Here is a 15,318-nt window from a genome sequence, read left to right as displayed (position 1 = left end):
CTGCTAGGTCTTCCCTATGTGCAGCTCCTAGAAGCAGGATTTGGGAACTAGAGCTTTGCTGTGGGCTAATGAAGCCACCTAACTCTTAGCAGTGCTCAGTCTCCGTTAAAAATAGTTTGTGTCTGTGACAGCAGAATTCGTGCCGAATTTGGTATGCAAGTTCTCTGCTGGAGACAGATTTAGTAGGAACAAAACTCGTAACACCCTGCTGACGGTGGGGAGTCCCGATGTGGGGTCACGAATACAGGGATTTTGTTTCTCTCAAGTGATAACTATACCCTGAGCAGCACCTCTGCATATTTCTTGATCCCCTAGCTGTTCATTCTAAAACATACTAACAACTTCTGGAGCAAGAGTTCAATTCAGGACCATACTACAGAGTTAGATACCATTTGTTTTCTCTCCCTCTAATTTTGTGAGGTAGATGTGGAGCGATCCAGCTTTAAGTGGAGAGGAATCTACCTTTGTGTTATGGCATTTTCCTCATCCCAAGACATCCATAATCTTCAAAATTAAATACTCTTACAGGAAAGAGTCTCTGAAACCAGTTGAGAGAACCAGTTTCTCCATTTCAGAGAAGATGGCTAAGCTTTTAGGACAAACATTGCCTGAGAAGGCTGTGAGTGCTACTGAGCTTTCTGCTATACGTGTTGTGTTGCATGTATTTGGTTGCTGAATTAAACTCCTCAAAGTCTTAAGTGCCCGGATCCCTGGTGTGGAAATCCCAGGCAGCTTCAGCAGAGAACAAGCCCAGAGACATTCAGCAAGGCTGAGGTGGCAGCAAATCTGTGCATGGCCAGTTTAGCTTTCTGGTGAAACTCAAAGCTTTTAAAGTCTCTCATATTCCTAAGGATTTCAGAATTTAGTCTGGTACTGCTATACTTGCATGCCTAAATTCCATCTAAATGGCACACAAGGTGCCTAGGGGACCCTTAAGATCCTTAGGGATCTTAAAATTCCCTATGTCTGAACAGAGTAAAATAGGCCAAGCAGAGAATAATGCTAATGCAGTTTAGCATATGCAGGTGCTGGAATTAAATAATTTAGAATAGATCAGCTCTTCAATGTGCTGGCTGGGTACTGCTGTGGCTAAAAGTCAACTTGATGGCATTGCAACTACAGGGCTATAAACTGTGTGCACCAAAATCAAAACTTGCATATGTAAATTGATAGATGAGCTTGTAACACATATTTGGAGCCTGGAGCAAAACTTCTCATTGTTTATAAAGACTGAGCGGACATTATGATGATTTTAGGCTTGGATATTACAAGGAGAAGGTAAACTTGAATGCGAGATGTTGCTCCCATAGCTTGCTGAGCACCAGCAGTGGAGTGTCAGTGGAGTGAACTCAGAGCTTGGTTCTGCCATGGAGCTCTGCAGCTGTGAGTACCAGACTGAGCATCCTCCAGCTCTGCCCTGAAGCAGCTCTGGAACTCCTGCCTTTGGCAATATGACTTTGACCCTTCTGAACCCTTGCAGCAAACAGCTTTCCTCTACTACTTTGACACAGAAATCCCCCCATCCCAACCTCATATTTCCCATACGCAGCCATAAAGCTGGAAAAGAAAACTCCCAACATTCCTTCCCCTGCCTGATCCCTCAGCTTGGATTTATTTCCCGAGGCTGCTGATGGTTGAACGACAATTGTTTTTTGCTCAGCAATGGCAGTCTGAGGGGATTTGCAGTGCGAAGTTGCTTTGACAAGCCAAGGAGCAGAGCAGTGCGAGAGGAGGGGGTGGGTGGAGAGATGCTCTGCCAGGCAGGCGGGATTGCTCCGGCAGAGGCTCTGCCTGGTTTTCACTCTGTCTCCCCAGGGAGGGAGCCTTGCTCTTCCTCCGGGCTTCTCCCCTGCCACACAGAGGGAGAGAGAGAGAAAGCAGAAGGGTCTTTAGACACAGCACCCAACTGCCCGGCTCACATCTGCAGCCGGCAAACCATGAGGAAGAGCCCCTTTGCTCCTACTATCACTGCACCTTTGATTTAAAACCTTCGCCCACTTCCACAAGGAACAATGGATGAGCAATACATTTCCAAACTCCACCCGGTTGTGGATTACGGAGCTGGGGTCTTTCTTCTCATCATAGGTGAGTTCTGCCTCCACAGCCTGCTTGTTTGCTTGAAGCCTAGGAGAGGACATACTGGGGCTCCTCCATCCATGCTGCGGTCAGCCAGAGGAAGCTGCAGGGAAATGACAGAACATCTATTTCCACACAGGTTCCCCTGCTTAGTGCCTTCGAGTCGGTTGGATGTGAGGATTAATCTTTGTGTTCAAATTTGCAATCTTTTGTTTCATTGCTGAAGACTTGGCCAGCACAAGTTTGCCTCTCTGGTGTCACAAGTATTCAAAATAAGTTGTCTTATATTTTATCCTGACATCTCAGCCCTGTGAATTGAGAGATGGGGCAGCCAGTTTCGTGGGATTGATAAGGGGAGAGCAACTTTGGTCTAATCTTTGGGGGGAGGGAGGTATCACTATGCATGAAAAGCAGCTGTGTCTTAGTAGGATAAACTGGTATTAAATAGCAAAGCATTTCCAAATTGCAGTTCTGTTGTTTATTTAATGGCCTGTTTGACCTGCTGAAGGCAGGTTTACAATGAAATACAAGTGAGGGTATGTACAGTCTGCTCCTGCATGGCTTCAGAAAAGCATTTTCTCCCTTGTCTGTTTGCTGCATGTACCCAGGTGATTTGTTTACTCTTCTTGCAGATTTGGAGAGGAGCTGAATTGGGTTAGGCATGCAGTCCAACTGAATTTTGTTGAGGTACCTTCCTCCCTTCAGCTCATTTAAAAACCCCAGTTGAGACACATTTAAGAAAGACAAACATATATTTCTATGTGCTTTAATAGAGAAGCTTTGGGCAGCAATGCTGGACTTGAACATTTCACATCTTACCCATGTTTCTCCACACACTGTACTGTCCCCTTAGTTGTGCTGACAGCAGAGAGTACAACTCAGGGTGAGAAAAATCTCTAAAACAATGAAATTTTTTCTTTTAATTCAAGTCAGGATGCCAGCTGTTTTCTCACACAAGAGGAAGCACATAGATACAGACCAGAGTTTTCTCCTGTGCTATCCAGCAGCCTCACAGGCAGCAGGATGGAGGGGAATAGCATCTGTCGAAGTAAAATAAAGGCTGGGCTGGGATGCCCACCCCTGATGACTGAGTTCTACTCCCTACCTCTTGCACAGTGATTAGAGCTCTCACAGAAGAAAGTGAACTGGGTTGATTTTGCTCCTGAAGCCTGAGGATGTCCCAGCCTGCCGCTGTCTTTTGGCAGGAGAGTGATCTTCCCACCCAGCCACAGGTTGCTGTCTGTCAGCAAGAGGCCCTGTGTCAAGCAACCATGTGCATCTCTGTGTGTGCAGACATACAGCTCTTGAGAGCTCAGGGGACCCTTCAAGCATATCCAGAGGTACCAAGTGAATGTGTGTGGTTAGAAAGTGAAGGAATGAGGGATGCGGGGTCTCAGATTTGTACATCTCTTCGGTTCAAGGCTTTGTCTTGGCATCTCTGTCCATCCTTGGGTTTATGGCAATGTATTTATTCTGTTTTGCTGCATGTGCCTTTATTAATTAATCTGTGGGCACTTTATTATGGGGCATCAGTGGGCAAATGCAGCCTTTCTGCTTTCACAGCACCAAGGGAACATGACAGAAAATTTTGCTGTTTCCCTACTTCTGACTTCAGAGGACAGATTCTTAGGAAAACCCTTGATCAAAAGGTAGCTTCAGCATTATGTTTACTTGGAAGAAAAAATGAGTTGTTTGCTACATGTACTTTTGACACTGTTGTCATGAACGCTTTGGAGCCCTTTGGCATATCTGAGTAACGTATGTCTGGCAGGTCCTTTTGCAAAGCAATCTCTGATCTGGCTAAACAATTTCTATGGTCTGGTCTCACTGACTCAGAGACCACCAGAACAGTGTGGGTGTCAGAACTGCAGCACATTGATTCTCAGCTGCTTGACCAGCCACCACATGTTGACTGTCAAGGCAGCTCAGAGCCAAGGAGGCTTGTGCTGGGGCTCCACTGGAAGATCCACTGCAAAGAGAATCACAGAATAGTTTGGGTTGGAAGGGACCTTCACCCAGATCAGGTTGCTCAGAGCCCCGTCCAGCCTGGCCTGGGATGTCTCCAGGGATGGGGTATTCACCACTTCTCTGGGCAACCTGGGCCAGTGTTTCACCACCATCAGTGTAAACAATTTCTTCCTCATGTCTGGCCTGTATCTCCCCTCCTTTTGTTTAAAACCATCACCCCTTGTCTTATCGCAACAGGCCCTGCTAACAGGTCTGTCCCCATCTTTCTTATTGGCCCCTTTTAAGTACTGAAAGGCTGAAATAATGTTTCCCCTGAGCTTTCTCTTCTCCAGGCTGAACACCCCAACTCTCTCAGCCTGTCCTACCAGCAAAGCTGTTCCAGCCTCAGATCATTTCTGTGGCGCCTCTGGCCCCTCTCCAACAGCTCAAGGTCTGTCCTGCACTGAGGACCCCAGAGCTGGACACAGAACTGCAGGCGGGGTCTCACTAGAGCAGAGCAGAGGAGCAGAATCACCTCTCTCCACCTGCTGACCAGGCAGGAAGGCTTTGGGAAGTGGAGGGCACCAGGTGGAAGGAGGAGACAAATGAGTAGGATAGATGGAGTTCTTCAGTAGAGCAGAGATGTATATGGGGATATTACCAGGGAAAAATGGAGCTGGATAGTTCCATTTTGCTTGATAGCATGATGTGCAAGATACTGTAAGAGTAGAGTGAATGAGTACAGAGTGTTCACATGATAGGAGCCTCAGGGAAATAGGTGGGATATAGTGCATGGAGAGGGTGGTGTGAGATGGAAGTAAAGAGCTATAATGTGACAAGGGATAAGATATGGTCTACTATTTATATGACAAAATTTCCCCCAGTTGGTAGGGCTGGCCAGCCCTACAGGAGGCTGTGAACAGAAATCTGAAGTGTTCTGTGCTATAGTAGGTCCATAGTGGGAACACAGCCTGACAGGGAATTCCCTGCCTCGCAAGAAAGCAGGAATTGAAACCCTAGAGCCAGCTGAAGCAAAACCACAGATGCCATGATGAAGATGCCGAGCTGTGCAGCAGCTCTCAGAAATGCCATCTAGGTGACATTTGCTATCTGCTATGTAAGAGAACATGTTTCCTTGCCATGAGCTAAAGTACAAGGTTTCACAGCAGGGCATAGCAGATACACACTAGTGTGTTTGCAGAGCATCAGCACAACATAGCTGGGGAGACCTTATTGTGGCCTCTTAGTGCTTAAAAAGGGCTGATAAGAAAAACGGGGACAGACTTTTGAGCAGGCCCTATTGCGATAGGACAAGGGGTGATGGTTTTAAACTAAAGGAAGGGAGATTTAGCCCAGACATGAGGAAGAAATTGTTTACAGTAATGGTGGTGAAACCCTGGATCAGGTAGCCCAGAGAGGTGGTGGATGCCCCATCCCTGGAGACATCCCAGGCCAGGCTGGATGGGGATCTGAGCAACCTGATCTGGGTGAAGATGTCCCTGCTCATGGCAGGGGTGGCACTGGATGAGCTTTGAAGGTCCCTTCCAGCCTACACTATTCTATGATTCTGTGATAGTGATGACCTGGCAGGTGCTGAATTCAGGCTAGTCTCCCAGTCTGTCCTGTCTTGTAGACTTTAGACCCAGGCTAGTGACTGGCATTTTCCACACCCTATGTATAGATAAGCATTTCACAGCTGTGTTAACTATGTGATATTATTGTCTGTGTTGATTCTTCTCTTTCAGCCATCCTCACAGTCCTCGGAAATTCAGTTGTCCTTGCTACAGCTGTGAAACGCTCTTCCCTCCTGAAGTCACCAGAGCTGCTTACTGTCAACCTGGCAGTAGCGGATATTGGAATGGCCATCAGCATGTATCCGCTGGCCATTGCATCCGCATGGAACCACGCTTGGCTGGGAGGAGATGCATCCTGCATCTATTATGCCCTGATGGGATTCCTTTTTGGTGTCTGCAGTATGATGACCCTGTGTGCCATGGCTGTGATTCGATTCCTTGTCACCAATTCATCCAAATCTAACAGTAAGTAATTATGTCTCTGGTAACTTCAGAATGGTGCATTTGGGCTATTAAGTTCAGAAAGGTTCTTTGCTGAATATGACCTGGAGTATCAGTTCAATAACTGGAGGAATAAGCCTCAACTTTTAGTCCAATATCAACCCTCTAATGCTCCTAGAAGGTTCTGATTAAATTCCTTCTTAAACAATGAGGCTTCTCACTTCTTGCTAATACCAAGTGAAACTACCTGAAGGAGCACAGCTCAAATGTTTTGCTGGACGAGACTGTCCCATCTTGCTGTTTGTGTGCAAGAAGACATACTGAAATTTGAGGGGAAAGAGTGTTCTCCTGGCATTCCTGGGCTGGGAACATTATACATTATGGGTCAATTTGATCTTGTAAAGCTCCCTGACTTACTAAACTGTAGATCAGCACCAAGGGCTGCACTCAGGTCTCACCCAATCCATGGGCAATCTCTGTTATGTTTCTCGAGAAGACCAAATGTTAGGGAACTGCAACAGCATCCCAGGCATATTCTGTTGGAGAATGAGTTATGGCAAAAAACATGTGGCTGAGATGCCATCCATATATGCTTGCTCTTCCTCTTTCTTGCAGGTAGCAAAATCACCAAGAACGCTGTTCGCTTCTTGATTACTTCCATCTGGCTCTACTCCTTGCTCTGGGCCATTCTGCCCTTGGTAGGCTGGGGCTACTATGGCCCTGAGCCATTTGGCATCTCCTGTACAATAGCCTGGAGCAAGTTCCACAACTCCTCCAATGGCTTTTCCTTCATCCTGAGCATGTTCCTCCTGTGCACCGTCCTGCCTGCACTGACCATTGTTGCCTGTTACTTGGGAATTGCCTGGAAGGTTCATAAAGCATACCAGGAGATCCAGAATATCGACAGGATCCCTCACGCAGCTAAACTGGAGAAGAAGCTGACACTGGTGAGTTATCTTGGTGAGAAGAGCCTGAAGTAATCAGGAGCTTGCAGAGAACCGGCTCTGCTCATGCATGGCACATGATGACCCTTCATTGCTTTTGGCTAATGTTGACCAAAGAGATGTGGGATCTCACCCATGCTCTGCACTCCTCAGAGGAGCAGGGGGCTCCTGGGATCTGTGTCATTCCAGGAGGATGATCAGGATAATGTATTGTAGGTACAATGCAGCTTGTTAAACCTTCTTTAGGGCAGTTGAACTGATAATTTTCACAGACATACAGATTTCCAGTCATGCTGGAACAGCTGTTAAATCCACTCACATTGTAGTTGGGGTGAAGGTCTTGTTCTGTCATCCTAGATATTTTTGATTGACTGAGGTGGCATTCAGAGTGAGAGTTACATAGAATTTCTTGTGGAAAAGCTGAATTTACCCAGCTTTCTAGATGCCAGTGTGTTGATAGGCTGTACTGTCTGGTTGGGTTGTGTCTCCCATGACAGAGTCAGGGAAGGAAATGAAAACAACAACTGCCTCATTAAAAAAAAATAATCAAAATGTAGATCTGCTAAGTGGGAATAAAAGCACCAAAAAAAAAGCCCCTCAGTTCAAGAAGTACAGGAAGCTGCTTGAGAGAGTCCAGTGCAGAGTAACAAAGATGCTGAAGGGAGTGGAGCATCTCCCGTATGAGAAAAGGTTGAGGGAGCTGGGGCTCTTTAGCTTGGAGGAGACTGAGGGGTGGCCTCATTAATATTTATAAATATGTAAAGGGTGAGTGTCATGAAGATGGAGCCAGGCTCTTCTCGGTGACAACTAATGGTAGGACAAGGGGCAATGGGTGCAAACTGGAACACAGGAGGTTCCACTTAAATATGAGAAGAAACTTCTCAGTGAGGGTAACAGAGCCTGGCCCAGGCTGCCCAGGGGGGTTGTGGAGTCTCCTACTCTGCAGACATTCAAAACCCACCTGGACACCTTCCTGTGCAACCTCATCTAGATGTTCCTGCTCTGGCAGGGGGATTGGACTCAATGATCTTTTGAGGTCCCTTCCAGTCTGTAACATTCTGTGTGATTCTGTGTGTATGCACTGTCCAGTGTCACTTGTGCTCATGTCACACGCAGCAAGCATATAGTTTTTGGGTGTTTCAGCTGGTTCAGGTGTGGTTTCATCCACACACCACATGCCTGAGCATCAGGCCCTATCAGTGCAAGCTGGCAACTGAAGCCCTGCTTCCCTTGCAGATGGCCGTGCTCATCTCGGTTGGCTTCCTGAGCTCGTGGACACCGTATGCAGCAGCCAGCTTTTGGTCCATATTTAACTCCAGCGACTCCCTACAGCCCATTGTTACGCTGCTGCCCTGTCTGTTTGCCAAATCTTCCACGGCGTACAACCCTTTCATTTATTACATCTTCAGCAAAACTTTCCGTCGTGAAATTAAGCAGTTGCAGTGTTGCTGGGGCTGGCGGGTTCCTTTCTTCAGCACTGACAACTCGGCTGAAAACCCGGTGTCGATGATGTGGAGCGGGAGAGACAACGTGCGTCTCTCCTCAGCTGCGAAGGTGGAGAACCGGGGAGCTGCAACTCGCTGAAACGCAGCGATGGTTTCACAACACAGGTCAACACTTGGGCTCACTCATGGGTCCAAACGAGTAGGAATTCACCGAGTGGGGTTGCCAAATAGAGAGGTTTAATTATATATTTTTAAGCAATTCTTGAATATTATCTTTAAGCTATATAACAAAATAAACCACTATTTTTTTCAAGAATTTCCACTTAAGAGGAAATAGATTTCCTCCATATATTATGACAAGTACAGAGGTTTAAGTATATATTTTTAAGCAACTCTCAAACATTGTCTTTAAGCTACACCAAAAAAATTATCTACAATTACCACTTTAGAGGAAATAGGTTTATGTACTAAACATCGAACACATATAAACTAAACTTATTTTCAGGGAAACAGCTATAATTAAAAGAGGATTATTATTATTATTATTATTATTATTATTATTATTATTATTATTATTATTATGACTTTTTAATGCCATCTATCCGCAAACTTGTGGCTCTGTCATTAAAACAGCAATCAGATAAAACCATAGGTTGAACGCGAAGTGTTACCCAGTAAACACAGCTGAGAGTGTAGCTTTCCAGTAACACAGGCAGAAGACGATATGGGTAGCAAGAAATAATCACTACCAGGAGAAGATGATGAAGTGGCTGGTAGCAAATTATAGAGATCAACAGTTCCTTGCTTCATATAATGTAATTTCAGCTCCTCAAGACATGAGCTCAAACAGGAGCTGAGCAGCCTTGGTCTAAAGAGGTTCAGTGGGAAGGTGGCAGTCAGTGAAGGATGTCGTCTGCATGTCACAAATAGCACAAGAAGTGAAGGAATCTCTTAGCGAAAAGAACTGTACACTTAGGCTGTTGCTTGCTGAGATCAGAGAGCTTATTTACACTTATAAACATCTCAAGGTGGGTGTCAGGAGGATGGACCAGACCCTGTTCAGAAGTGCCCAATGACAGGATGAGGGGCAACGGGCACAGAGTGAAGCACGGGAGGTTCCATCTGAACATGAGGAGAAACTTCTTTACTCTGAGGTGCCAGAGCCCTGTTACAGGCTGCCCAGAGAGGTTGTGGAGTCTCCTTCTCTGGAGACATTCAAACCCACCTGGACACATTCCTGTGTGATCTGCTCTGGTGAACCTGCTTTAGCAGGTGGGTTGGACTGGATGATCTCCAGAGGTCCCTTCTAACCCCAACCATCCTGTGATTCTGTGCTATAACAGCTCTGCTACCATTACAGCTGTCAGAGCATTTGTTTTCTGGAGGAGAATTCTGTATAACACACCAAAAGACATCTTCAGGACAACCTGCCCGGCAGATCCTGCCGATGCTGTCCCAGCGCTGATCGCTTTGAGCTCCTGAGACACCAAGTTCCGCACCGGCTGGAGCACCAACACAATTACGACAGAGAAGGGAATTTGTTGATCAGCTTTAAAGAATATGTACATCTGTAATGTCATCCTGCTGGCCGGTTTTTAACCAAAGAGATTATGAGGTGGAAAAGACAAGCTCCTACACTTTAAATCGCTTGCTCTCTGACTCTCTGTGATTTTAAGGGACATAAACGTCTCTCTAGGGTATGAAATGTACAAAATATGGCTTGAGCTGCAGCAGTTCTTGCTTCCCCTGCTTACTTAGCTGATCACATCTATTTTTGTATTAGTTTCAGTTAAGACAAGAAGAGTTAATTCATGGGCAGATTTGGCACAGGTTTTAAACAACAATCTGAAATGATAGTGAAAGGACTTTGAGTTCTTGAAAACTTCTAGCACACTCAAACCCTAATAATTACTTCTGAAATCTTAATAATTAGTTTCATTTTCTGAACTACAGCTAAGGCAAAAAACAGGATTAAAAGATAGGCTTGAGCACATCTGTATCTATGAGAAGTTATTTCTCTGTGGAGTCTGGATTAGCAAAGAACAAACAAAATGAGAGCTAAGACCTACACTAAGGTGCACAAATTTATTACCAAGTCAGGCTTTAGGAAACTTTAAGGAACAGTAATGTCACCAGTAAGTGAAGGGGGAGCTTATGAAAGATGAAGGAAGGTATTTGGGAAGAGGAGAAGAGGCAGGAGAGTGTTAGGAAAGTGTGTTCCTAGGGAGGGAGAGGAGATGGCAGAGGGAAATGTGAAAGGGATGATAGAGTAAAGGAAAGAAGGGGCAGAGGAGCGTGGAGAAAATGTTAACATGCTGCAAAGGGATTTGTTATGGTAAATGTCAATTATCAGCATTTTTTCAGCTTTAAAAAATAACCCGAGAGGAAAATTAAACCTCTTCCACCTCAAGGGGTTTGCTTTCACTTAGGCAGTTGTTTGCTGTTTAAAATAGCAAAATATAAATTCCCATCTGCTAATTGCAGGTTTGTGAATGGAACAATGACATGCACATTCATAACGCAAGGTAACATGAAAAATTTAGGAGTAGAACAGGTCCACATCCACTTGTAAATGCTTTTAAAATTTATGTAATATGAAAAACATGCCACTCTACAATACAGACAAAATCTCTGTAAAACCAAAAGACCTGTATATTTATTGTTAGAGTATAATACTTTAGTATTCTGATTTATTACCTGTTTATGTTTTTCATTTTCAAAAATCAAAGTCCAGGTGTTTGTGTAACAAATATGGCTCAAACCTTTTTCATTTTACAGACTCAGTGAGAAGCAAATCCAAACTTCCCCAGCAGAGACTCTGAATTTTGGATGGTTTTATACAGAAAACTGAAAAGGCAGGGCTGCCCTTGGACCAGAGAACTAGGAAAGCACATACAGCATTAACATCAGGGGGCTAGTTGTTTTTTCTTACATTTCATGAAGTTAATTTATGGTCAAATTATAAGTAATTTCATGGTATTTCCTGCCCAGCCCTGGCCTGTGTTGTCAACTAAGTGATCTTCTAAGGCACTGAAGCAGAATGCACTTATCTCAGGAGTGAATTTGGGCATCCGAATTTTTACAGTCACCAGTGCACTCATCCCAACACAAATATTTGAGGTAAAAACTCCAAGAACATCTAACTAACCCACTCACATACTGGCAGTTATCTCAGCAGGCTGTGGAAGTTTATAGTGTGGAAATCTGCATCTGAGCGAACCACCTTTGGCTCCTTCCTTTCCATTGAGGATAAATGCAGCTCCCTACTCAGGCGATGACATATAACGTTAAATAACACAACAGGCTGCCCAGGAAAGTGGTGGAGTCACCGTCCCTGGAGGGGTTTAAAAAGCGTTTAGACGAGGTTCTTAGGGACGTGGTTTAATGCTAGATTTAGGTTATGGTTGGACTCGATGATCTTGAAGGTCTCTTCCAACCAAAATGATTCTATGGTTCTAACTACCACTCTGATTTGCCTTAAAATAAATTGGAATTTAGTGCCTTACGTTGAAAAACCTTGTAGACAGTCTGTCCATCTAGGCCATGGAATAACAGAATTTGATCACTTCTGTTAAGGGTCAATTTTCTGTCTGTAAAATTAAATAAGACTAATTTCAGAACAAAGATCAATTACTTCAGGGAGGTTGTTATTCCAGCAGTTAGAGCACGAGGCTCACATTGCGGAGACCTGGTTCCACTTGGACTTTTCCAGTAATAGTGTGTGACTAGTGGGGAAAAAACTTAAACTTCGTCTTAATTGAGCTGGACTAGATGATCTTCAGAGGTCCATTCTAACCCCAACCATTCTGTGATTCTGTGTTATATCTTCTGTTACCCACACAATAGAGACAGTCGTGCTGCTGACCATTGTAAAGCACCGACTGATGAATGGCTTAACAGAAGTTCAGAAGCACCAATCCTGAGGGCTGTGAAACACTAAGAATGAAAAATGGATTCCATTCCCTCATTGAAATTTGTCCTCTGTAGGATCCATCTGCCGCACTGGGAAGGTTACTTTCCAATTGAGAATTGAGCGGAAAGTTTGTTTCATGATACAGGCACTGTCCTGGGGCTTGGTGCTACAGTCAGGTTCTTGTTTTGTCTTAGTGACTATCAGGAAGGACAATGCATTGCAAAGTCAATTCCTATGCATAAATTAGGATCTCAGAATCTCCAGCCCTTTGTCCTGTCTTAGAACAGACTAGGCTAGTTCAGTCAGGAAGGACCTACAACCATCATCTCAGTTCAACTGCCTGACCACTTCAGGACTGACCAAAGCAGAGAATCATAGAACCATTTTGGTTAGAAAAGACCTTCAAAATCATCAAGTCATAGAATCATAGATTGTCCTGGGTTGGAAGGACCCACAAGGATCATCGAGTCCAACTCCTGTCCCTGCACAGGACAACCCCACAGTTCACACCATGTGTCTGAGGACGTTGTCCAGTCTCCTCTTGAACACTGTCAGGCGTGGGGCCGTGACACCTCCCTGGGGAGCCTGTTCAGTGTCCAGCACCCTCTGGGTGAAAAATCTTTTCCTGATGTCCAACCTGAACCTCCCCTGGCACATCTTCCTGCCATTCCCTTGGGTTCTGTTGTCCAGCCATTAACCTCACACTGCCATGTCCTCCTCTAAACCACATCCCCAAGTCCAAATGCCGTCTCACAAGCCCTGACAGGCTTGTGGTGTTGACCACATCTCTAGGAAGCCTGTTCCAGCACCCTCTTGGTCCCATCTGAACATCCCCTGGCGCAGCACTCTGTATTCCTTGCATCTTTGCAAAACAGAACCTGCCTTACAGATGAAAAAATACCTATGTTAGAACTTCCTAAAGGAAATTAGCCACGCAGTAACCTGCTCAGTCCTATTAAAAATATCCGAGTGTCTAGTCCCATGGTTTATAGTTACTATTTTGTCCTGGAATATGCCAAAACCACTCATATTGAAACAAAACATTTCAGTATATTTGCAGAATACCTACTTGATTTTGCACTAACCCAAATTCTCCCCAGCCTGCCCGGTGCAGCAGTTTTAAAGCAGCCAGGCTGATGAAGAGCGTGCGCAGCGTCTGAGATTTTAGTTCATGCCCGTTCAGCGTTACCAACGAGGGCTGACAGCCCGACATCAACTTGTCAGGAAGGACGACGCTCATCGCTGAGCTGCTCCAGCAGCACAGAACATATGGGAAATGCATGTTCCAGCTTAGCTCGTCGTCCCGTAAGGAGTCTCTACTTTGGCAGCGAACTGACGGCTCGCTTGAAGGGAAGTCTGTTCACTTGGATATTTTCTTTCCTTAAAGGGCCTCACACAAACACTGTGTGCTGGGGGAGAAAACCAATATCTCCCTATACCCACCATTTTATTTTCAAATCTTGATATGACAGGAGAGAATCAATGCACGTTAGTCCTAGTCTAGAGCTTTAAGAGGCTCCTCCTTCAAGCAATAAAGGTCTGGAGCAATTCCAGCTGAATTTGGTGGGGTTTTTTTTAATTATTGAATTCAAAAGGAACAAGATGCAGATTTTAAAGATCATGAGAGTGAAAAATACCCAAAACTGTAAAGCAAACAGGTAGATGACATAGATTTCCAAAGAGCAGAGAAACCAAAACAGGAAGAAATGAATGAAACCAATGCCATTTGTAAGTCTAGAGGTCACTGACACTGTATTTTTCCAGCTGGCAGGCAAAGTGGCTTGTGAAAAGGCATAAGTGGGTATTTTTATTGTTGTCACGTTCTGTATATCCTGGTTTGAACCATACCGATCCTCTTGGAGGGAATCAGATACTTATAAATAGTTGAGGATAAAACCCCCCGGGGAGTTTTAAAGGCAATGGTCTGCTTTGGGATCAATACTTTAAACCTTAATTAGAAAGACAGAGAGAAGAAAACAGTAAGTCAATTAACCTCCTCGTTTCTGAGCAGTGTGAGACTATGGGCACGTGCCCCAGTAAACAAGCTTATTTTAATTAAAGAGCTTATAAATTGCAAGCTTTGAAGTGAAGATACAATGCTGCTAATTGGATCTATAATTTCCAGACAACTGCAGAAAAATCTCATTTTGAATGACACCGAACATCTTTGAGGCGTATTACAGCCTCTGCCACCACAAGGCAGAGACAAGTGTTATCCCAGGGAGGCTGCAGTCTCGTTTGATGATGGGATGCAATTAGCAGCATGGCAAAACGAAGTGGGGCAGGGCCCTAATGCCAGCGACCGCCCCTCAAAAGACCCTCACATCCCATTTGCCTTGTATGGATTCCACAAAGGATGCTTCACATGTATTAATCCAATTCCTTCTGAAAAGGAGGCAAAACCAGTGAGAATTTAGGATCAGAGTGCATGAAGGAAGTCCCAACTGCTAAAGAGGCAGGGTCAGCAAGAACAATACTGGACAACACTACAGAACTAAGCAAGGGAACAGGAACAATGAAATTAACTTCACTTCAGAAATAACCAAGTACCAGGGAAGGGCAGCGATGCAGACAGAGTGGAGGCTGCTCCCACACACGTTACTGCGAGATATAGGATTTGTATCTTATTAAACAAACCATGAACTCTGAAAAATGATGGTTTATCTATTTATGTGTTCCTAAAGAGACTTAAGTCAGATTAACGTTGACATCAAAATGCTGCTGGATTCAATCGTGTCTCTGCTGAACTTGAATGATTTTGCCTGAAGACTTCTAGGTCTACAATGCCTGCCAAAAAATGCAGAAGAAGTTCACTGCATGCAAAAGAGATGAACCAAAGAGCTGGAAGAGATGTTTTGTTTATCACTATATGTGGAGAAAAAAAACCAAACCCACCTACTGAATTCCCTTCATTCCCTGAAGTCATAGTTCTAGAGATAAAATTTTCTTGTGAGTACATATATAAATAAATCCTCAAA

General features: G+C 44.6%; 1 protein-coding gene across 1 annotated transcript; it reads left to right on the top strand.

Annotated features, from left to right (window-relative positions):
- The first annotated feature begins 1,796 nt into the window (after nucleotides 1–1,796).
- On the top strand, nucleotides 1,797–10,500 carry LOC102097038 (opsin-5). Its single transcript, XM_021294399.2, has 4 exons — nucleotides 1,797–2,085; nucleotides 5,769–6,062; nucleotides 6,654–6,985; nucleotides 8,219–10,500. The coding sequence occupies exons 1-4, from the start codon at nucleotides 2,013–2,015 to the stop codon at nucleotides 8,564–8,566; spliced, it is 1,047 nt and encodes a 348-aa protein (XP_021150074.2). The 5' UTR covers nucleotides 1,797–2,012; the 3' UTR covers nucleotides 8,567–10,500.
- The last annotated feature ends 4,818 nt before the right edge of the window (nucleotides 10,501–15,318 follow it).

Source organism: Columba livia, chromosome 3 (genome assembly GCF_036013475.1).
Source record: "Columba livia isolate bColLiv1 breed racing homer chromosome 3, bColLiv1.pat.W.v2, whole genome shotgun sequence".
In the NCBI taxonomy this organism is placed as follows: Eukaryota; Metazoa; Chordata; class Aves; order Columbiformes; family Columbidae; genus Columba; species Columba livia.
This window is presented reverse-complemented; position numbering and strand designations above follow the sequence as displayed.

What these genes read in the sequence shown, in the direction of transcription:
- LOC102097038 (XM_021294399.2), top strand. Translation starts at nt 2,013, where the DNA reads ATGGATGAGCAATACATTTCCAAACTCCACCCGGTTGTGGATTACGGA. An exon ending in GGTCTTTCTTCTCATCATAG is followed by an intron (nt 2,086 to 5,768) that starts GTGAGTTCTGCC and finishes CTTCTCTTTCAG; the next exon opens with CCATCCTCACAGTCCTCGGA. An exon ending in TGGAGAAGAAGCTGACACTG is followed by an intron (nt 6,986 to 8,218) that starts GTGAGTTATCTT and finishes CTTCCCTTGCAG; the next exon opens with ATGGCCGTGCTCATCTCGGT.